Raw genomic sequence first — 8,473 nt, 5'->3', positions numbered from 1 at the left:
GTAGAGGATAGCCAAAAATAAAACCACCAAAATGAACTTTAAAAATTTTGTTCTAGATTCCTATATGCACTCTTTCTTACGAAAAATGAGTTACATCCATGTTTTGCGTGTTTCCAGAGAAGAACTTCTAACCAGTACTTTAAAATACAGCTATTATAATTCTACCGTAATTTAGAATTAGACTGAGCTGAAGTTTATCTCTAGTCAGTTGCTAAAACTGCAGGTGGGATGTTTAAACTACTTAAGAAAACACCTTTCAAATACCTAAAATACTTCAGGGTGATCTATTTATATGGTAGTTTTAAAGAATCATATCTATCTGTTAAAGTAGATTTTCTAGAGACCTTGTGGTATTATTGGTCTAGTTTCAGCTACTTCAAATAATTAAACAGAATTTTATTAAAGTAGTCTAAGACAGACTTTTCACTAATTACGACTATCTTTCTTCACCATTAATGAAGTTTTCCTGTAGACTCTCTACAGCATTGATGATATGCTTATTCACGTCAAGGCTTTTAAAAATGTTTTAAAATTATCTTTCACTTGGAAAATCATATAAAATTTTAATTTCTTAATTGTATCATTGATAGTGAAGCCTCAGTTAAGCATACAGACTATTTTATTTATTCATAAATGTTGGCATTAATTTTTTAACGTGATTTCTTTCTTGTCTCTTTTTTTGTAGATTTTAACACAGAAGACACGTGTATGGACCATGGAATGCAATCACGTTCTGTAGCTTTCTCTTCATGACATTATGATTTTTAACACGCCCTCCACATTGTGAAGTCAGCAAGGATTTACAAAGACTTCTGAGGGTGTAGGATGGCATTTGGGAATCTGCTCCATAGTGTGACTTTCACCCCTGAAACTTGCCTCCATCAGTGGAATAATCCAGCAGCACGCCTTCCTTCCGGCAGATGGGCCGATGACAAGAGGTCATGTTGTTTTCACTACCTATGCGTCCCCAGTATTGCAGGAATCTGAATGCAAGCACATATTATCCATCAGAATGATTAATTAGAAGACCTCTATCTAAAACAAGTTGAATAACAACTTCTTCCACACATACGTTCCTTGCATTGGGGCCAATTTGTTAATGTTGTGATAAAAAATACCAAAAAACTGACTTACTTTGCACCTCTGAGATCCAAATCTTGAGTGATAGCTTGTCTCACAGTGGACCCCCCAAAATAGAGTGCAGTGTCCTCGGCAAGAATTCCACACTCGGTACAAGTATTTCCTCCTTCTAAGGACATCCATAAGTCAGGCTTGATCTCTTCACTGTCAAAGCGTTCCTTAAGGAAAGTCTGGAAAAAATAAGTAGGATATGGTGAAAAATAACAATTCCAGACAATAATTAGGGAGTATTTAAGATAATACAGAGTTACAACCTGAACTTTAAAAAAAATTGGAGTTGATTTCAAATGTTTTTCCACAGATATTTAAAAACAACAACAGAATATTTTCATTTTCTATTCATTTTGTCCATAATAGAGTTCTGCATGGGGTTGAGGCACAGGATTTTTTTTTTTTTGTTGAAACAATGGCACTGTATCCTGAGAACAATTTGTTACAGTTGCAATTGCAGTAACTTTACTTGGATGTGTGTAAACTCACTATACTTTTTCACTTTTTTAGGAGATTTGTTTAGTTGCTACCTTTTCATGGTAGTTAAAATTATTTAGATAAACCCTTTTTTCCCTGAACTTAGAACAAAATCAACTCTATATTTAAAGATGGGTAGTCATGTGCCAACATTACTTTACCTCACTGATACCCAAAAACCCAAACCCGTTGCTGTCGAGTCGATTCCGACTCATGATAGTTATCAAATAATAACAATTTTAAAAAAAGGTTTCCGTGTAAAAACAAGAATCAGAAGAAATGCACAGTTAACCATGTAAATTCTCATGAGAAAGGTTTGAATAAAAGCTTATATTACAGATTTGTACGTTTCTTTTCCAACTTAAAAATGATAATAAAATTTTAGTGTACATGAATAAAACTAGACTTTTTTTTTTTAGTTTATTCATTACCTGTAGTATATGAAGCTGTGTTTCTCATGGGATAATCTCATTTGATAACAAATGGGCTAACATCTTCAGACACAAGTGAGCATTGCCTCAATATTTAATTGTTGTATTTATCAAACCCAAAGTTGTTGATGTATTGTAGAAACAAAAATGACAGAATAGACTTTGCTTGAATTATATGGCTCTCATATATTAGATTTCAATAATTTGTGTTTTTTAGTTTAGTCATTTATCCATTATAATGATAAAGGCACTATATTTATTCTCAGAAACAGAATGCACATATGGAAACTGTGTTGGGCAACTGTATTTGTTTTGTATATTAAATAATTAATGTAACAGTTAAAGTTTCCAAGAATGGCCTTTCTAATCTTAATATGCAATCATATTTCAGCAGTTAGCCAATCAGGGCACGAAATTTTCTGAACAAAAATTCAGGTACTGTTTGGGTCTTTTTGAAAAATTGGTCTGTTGTGATAATTTATCTATAATAACCACAATAGTACCCTCCTTCAAACAATGCATCTCTTGAAAAAGTAAAAAAGGCTTAATATTGACTTTAAATTGGGCTGTTAAAAAAAAAAAAAAGCAAAGTATTTGTGTTTTTAATCCATGCAGTTTATGATTTGGGTGAATTGTACTAGAACTTGATTCTAATATTCTTGTAGATAAGAAACCTAAGTCACATATTCTTAGTCTCCATCCAAAGGACATATTTACTAGGGACCCAAAGGACATTGTTAAAGATTCCTGCTCTCCCACATAAACTGATTCCTAAGGCAGGGCCTACAAAGCAAGTCAGTGTTTCTAGCAGAGGCATTTACATTACCTTCAGGGTGTGAGTCAAATAGCAGTTGGGGCCAGAGTATCCTGGGTCGCAGATGCACTGCTCCTTTAAGCAGTCTCCATGGCCCCTGCAGTTGTCCAGGCATCCAGGGCCCAGGTAGAAATTATCGATTGCCCACTGCATATCTGAGTACTTCTGATAGAACCTAAACCTTACTGGACTATTCACATCACAAAAGAAAAGGAGTGAAAAACAAAAGTTAACTCTATTCAGGTCTTTTTTCCTGCATGTGTATTTAGTACTCAAGAGAAAAAAGATTTAAGACACTCTTACAAGATGAAATGGGTTAATAAAAAAATGTTTTCTGGCTGCCATTTCATTCTCTTTCTACTTCTAGTAATGGAATTTAAAGGCTGGTTTCATTTAGCTTTTATAATATCTCAGAAAATTTGCAAAACAAAATGAAAATACAATGGAATCTCTATTTCAAACAACAAAAACATTTAAAAATACACCCACTCCTCACTTACCAACATGGTTAGGTTCCAAAGACCAGGTGGTCATGTGAAAATCAGCATTATGCAAAAATGGAGGATGACCACATCAGATCACAAAATGGAAGATGACTACATCATTACACAACTGTCAAATCATTGAGAATCATGGCCCAGCCAAGTTGACACATAACTTTAACCATCACAGCCAGCTAACTCTTGCCTTGCACCTTGGCATTTGTTACTGCCAGACGTATGTTGTTAATATGCAAAATAGTCGGATAGCAGATTTTTTACTATTGTTGTAAATGCCAAGTGTCAGATAATGAGGTACTCGCTAAGTGAGGAGTAGGCGTACAACTTTGTAACTATCATAAGTCAGGTTTCTTATGAACTGGAGTCAGTGGTTCTGACACACTTGAGATTCATTAATTGCATTTCTGAAATTGTGCAGAAGACGACTGAATCCTCCGACAGAACTTTGTCAGTATACGCACAGCCCTCAGGCAATTGGGGAACAGCAACCTCTGAGTTCCTCGAAGATAATCAATATTCTCAGAGCAACTATGCTAATTAGAAAACAATTTTGAAAGAGTTGTATTAAAGGACAATTTCCCTGAGATTTTAATTTCACTGTTGTTCTTCTCTGTCTTCTGGAGGAAACCAGCCTCATAATTAACCCTATATTAAAATATGCCATGGTATTTTGGTGTAAAGAGTTCAAAGTGCATGAGAGAAGTTTCTGGGGTAAAATAAATATTCTGTATCTTCTTCTGTGTGGTGGTTACAAGGGTTACACAATGGTAAAAACCCACTGAGCTGAACATTTAAGATCTGTGTATTTTCTGTGTGTAAATTATACCTCATTATTAAAAAAGAGAGAATGGGAGGGGAGAAGTTAGCCTACGACTGATGTTTGTGGAGGCTGTCAAGCATCTATTTTATCCCAGATGATTCCTGTGAGATAATCACTCTACTAGAACCTCACTAAGTATTGACTGGCTTAGGAATGGGCATTCTTCAGCTTATTTTGACCAATAAGATGCAAGGAGGTACTTGCTATGGCTCTCTTAGGAAGAAAAGCAACTCTTTTTCTCCTCCATTGAACATGGGTGAGAAAGCATTTTGAACCAGTTTCCTGGCAGCCATCTTGTGTTCATTAGGGAACCAGCCCTAAGGCTGAGTGTGGTACCACTGCTGTGGATAGTGGAGTAAAGTATAAGAGAATAAGAAAGAACAATGTTCTTGAAGACATTGTTGAGCCTGAAAACCAATCAATCCTAGAATCCACTTATCTCTGGAATTTTCATTATAGATATTATAAATTTCATTTTTATTTGAGCCAGTTTGAGTTGAGTTTTCTGTTAGATGAAGCTGAAAGCATACTGACTTAGTTTCCTAGCATAGTAATTGGATAAACTCTTTAAATTCATCCCAAAGAATTGTGAGTGTTCTGTAGTAAATGATATTTATGGGAGTATTGGAAAAGCTACATATAAACACCTTATCTGAAGGCTCCATGTATTCTGGTCATATATCATATTCTATTTCACAAGACGTTTCCTCATTTAGCTGGATTATATGATTAATACAGCAGGGGTGAACCTGCCATTTTCTTTAATGTATCTCTTTTCCTAATTTTACAGTAGAAGGGAAATTTTAAGCTTTTGGAATTGCCTACAGTTAACATATCCTCAGACTTTCCAGAGAACAGTTTAATCACTTTGGCTCACAATTGCTCTTGCCTAATTACTTTGCTCTGCAGGTATAGAACATAACACTTTGATAAGAGAAAAATGAAACCTCCAAACCACATTTGTACAAGCAGCATGAAGAGTTAGGATTTGTGCAAGTAGCATGATGAGTTAAGACTTCCTCCTGGCTCTGTACATCATGGATTCACAAGGCAGTAATGTGGAAAGCATATGATGCATGGTGGGCCACAGTGTGCAAGGTGATAAGGTAGGGTACACCTTTTCTTCTGGCTCCAAAGCCATCACTATTGGTCTGCTCCGTTTGAAGATATTGAGGCATGCAAACTGAAAGGGCCGTTTTTTCAGTTTAGAGAATTACAACCTGAGGTCTTCTGAAGTTAGTTCACCATGCAGGTTACCAGTTAGAGGATCTTTAGAGTTTGGGAGGAAGGAAGCACTTTCCTCACAATTACACATAATTTCAAGCTTGACAACAGGGTTCCTAATCTACTTCTGGCTGCTTGGAACCAGGCTTTATTTTAATTTTTTACTTACTTTCCCACTAAGCTTTCAGGAAGTGGGTAGGTGATCCTTTTCCAGGTGTTAGTTGGAAAGAATACAGACGGCTGAGAAACACTTCCAGAACATTTTGGGTCAGCAGGCAAGCACTGAGGGACCAGATAATTCCAGCTCACACCAAAGTCGGTAGAATACTGCACATGAATTTGATTTTGGGCAATTTTTTCAGACACTTTGCATCCAACGGAGATCTAATAAACATAGAAAAGCAAGATTGTTAAGGTATTAAAATGTTAAAAAATTAAAGCCATATTACATATTTCTGCTCTAAGTACTTGGCAGCAACAAAGTTGATCACTAGGTGTACACTGCACCACATTGCTGCCGTATGTCCAGGTTCATTATTTGTTCTGCTGATGGACAGGGAGAGTTGACACGGTTGCCCAAAACAACAGATTATAGAAAGTGCCAAATATATTGTGCAGTGGGTTTGGAGAGAAGCTGAAATCTGCGCTTCTGCCATGCCTGGCTGATTGCCTTGGAAGGCCTGGGCCCACTGTTACAAATTGCTTCTGTTGTGTTAATGGTCTGGCACTTCTTTTTGGCAGAATGCTTGACCAAGAAGGATGGCTAACAGCTTTACCAATTTTGCTATCTTGTCGTACAATTTATAACTCTCAATAAATCACCTTCAACTACAACTGAAACGCAATGAAGTGATAACGGAAGGTACTTTTAATAGAGCCCAGTACCCTTTGTTGATGGGAGATAGACTTAATGTGATGTTTGTTGCTAATACCGTGAAATTTAGGTAGACAGGATAAATTGGCTGACATTTAATCTTGGCCAAAAAAGGAAGGTGATGTTGGCATTAATGCTAAGCATGTTTTTCTTTTCTATAATTTTCTTCCTCCATAAACATTAAAATGCTCTTCTAAAAAAAGTAGATACAGCTATTATGGTTTTAATCTTTTCTTTAATAGAAAATTTGCCTAAGTTATATTATGATGTAACTGAGGGAGTTGGGATCACTATCCTATATTTTTATCAATATTTTGATCTAATCAGTATTTAATCCTGAGTGGAAACATTTACTCATATGAACGTTTCATCTAGAAATAGCTTAAAAAGGAAATACGTTTAATTATTCAGTCATAAATAGCTGAGTTATATATTACCTTAATATTAGATTTTATTTTTCGAAGTACATATTAAGTCAATGAAATTTTAGATAGTCTTTTTCATTACAATTTTTTTCTCATTTCCTATATTGCTAATGTGTTGTTATTAATGTAATGTAGACCATAACGCTTTCACCTTGAATTGCATAATCCAGCCTTCAGTGGGAGTCAGGTCATGGGTCACTGCATACACTTCTCTGCCATCATGACTGCCACAAATCATGACACCATCAGGGGAGTCACAGAATCTTTCTACTGTACAATCATCATGGAATAGCCAATGCTCATTTACTTAAAAAAAAAAAAAAAAGACAAAAAATTCATGACAAATAAAAATACTTGAATCAAATTTTCACTTTAGGCAAAATCTAGACTTATTTTAAGTAGAAATCTCTCTTATATTACATATAACCCACAGACAAAACAGTAGTGCAAACACATAGTTTTATGAATATGGATACTGGAAGTACTGAGCTAGACCTACTACGTGGTACTTTCAAGTCTACACTTAGGGAAAAAGCATTTGTATTGCATGTGTTGTAAGTAAAAATCAGAGGGAAATGTATAGCTAAATTTTTGACAGATATTTAACTTGTTAAGCAAGATCTAAAGAAGGAGAAAAAAATTTTAGTAACATGACAGAGAAGGTGAGTTAGCAATTTCTACTCAAATTCTGGTAGTATTACCTGGGTAATTATAAAACTTACAATGAAATTTTTATTCTGCCTCTTTAATTAGACACACAAATGATTTTGGGGGCCCAGAAATGAGTTGAGAAAAATTAAAGATTTGAATTGTGCTATTTGTTATAAAGAATAATTTTAAGTGTTGAAATGTAAAGTCATACTTAATTTGGCAAAAATGAAAATAAAGTATTATAAAGAGATTATCTCAGAAACTAGGATTATCTCTAAAATAAAACAGTTATAAATTTACCGTGGTAATTTTCTTAAGATTTGATTATTTAGGGATGGATATTTAAATATTTTGGGTAGATTTCTTTTTTTAATAAATCTTGTCTCCTCTTTTAAGCCAGATCAACAATTACTCTTTGAGGAAATGTACTCAGTTAATAAAAAAATTACTGAAATAATAGATTTGGAAGAGTGTAAGGAAAACCTAGGCAGCAAGATTGTGAATCAAGGACAGAGTAAGTAAGACATTGGGGGTTCCTGGGTGGTACATATGGTTATTGCGCTCGGCTGCTAACCAAAAGGATGGAGGTTCGAGTCCACCCAGAGGTGCTTCGACAGAAAGGCCTGGTGATCTACTTCTGAAAAATCAGCCATTGAAAACCCTATGAAGTACAGTTCTACTCTGACACAGATGGCGTTGCCATGAGTTGGAAATGACTTAAGGGCAACTGGTTTTGGTTGTTTAAGTAAGACTGTGAATTGATTAGTACAAAGTAAGTCCTGTGTGTTGAGCTTGTTTCTCTCTCTTTCCTCCCTTCTCCTCCCCTTCCTCTTTCTCACTTTCTCATGTCCCCTACAATTCCCTTTCTTTTCTGAAAGATGTATTTTTACATCATGATTTTATTCTAGAAAGTTTAGAAATTAATCCATAAATTGCATCTAATTCATGAGGTACTGTTTTTCTTTGGGGGGGGGTATTCAACTATGACCTTTAATGAAATGCTTGAAAATACCTGATTAATGAATTAAAAGGAGAAAATGATCTGAAGGAATGAGTCTTTTTTAAAATCTCCTATTTTTAAATCTTCCCAGTCGTCTATGTTTTTACTGATAGTTGGTAAATATAA

General features: G+C 35.1%; 1 protein-coding gene across 1 annotated transcript in view; it reads right to left on the bottom strand.

Moving 5' to 3' along the window:
• The window catches only part of RELN (reelin), a 551,032-nt gene that overhangs the window by 21,484 nt on the left and 521,075 nt on the right, over window positions 1-8,473 (bottom strand). Inside the window, exons 53-57 of the mRNA XM_004390724.1 lie at window positions 6,848-7,002; window positions 5,567-5,781; window positions 2,866-3,043; window positions 1,135-1,310; window positions 877-983 (exon numbers count right to left, since the gene is read on the bottom strand). Coding sequence (XP_004390781.1) covers window positions 877-983; window positions 1,135-1,310; window positions 2,866-3,043; window positions 5,567-5,781; window positions 6,848-7,002 — 831 coding nt within the window. The remainder of the gene's footprint in view (window positions 1-876; window positions 984-1,134; window positions 1,311-2,865; window positions 3,044-5,566; window positions 5,782-6,847; window positions 7,003-8,473) is intronic.

The sequence above is a fragment of the Trichechus manatus genome, unplaced genomic scaffold (assembly GCF_000243295.1).
Source record: "Trichechus manatus latirostris isolate Lorelei unplaced genomic scaffold, TriManLat1.0 scaffold00326, whole genome shotgun sequence".
NCBI lineage: Eukaryota > Metazoa > Chordata > Mammalia > Sirenia > Trichechidae > Trichechus > Trichechus manatus.
Note: the sequence above shows the minus strand (reverse complement) of the source record. Positions and strands in the feature narration are given on the sequence as shown.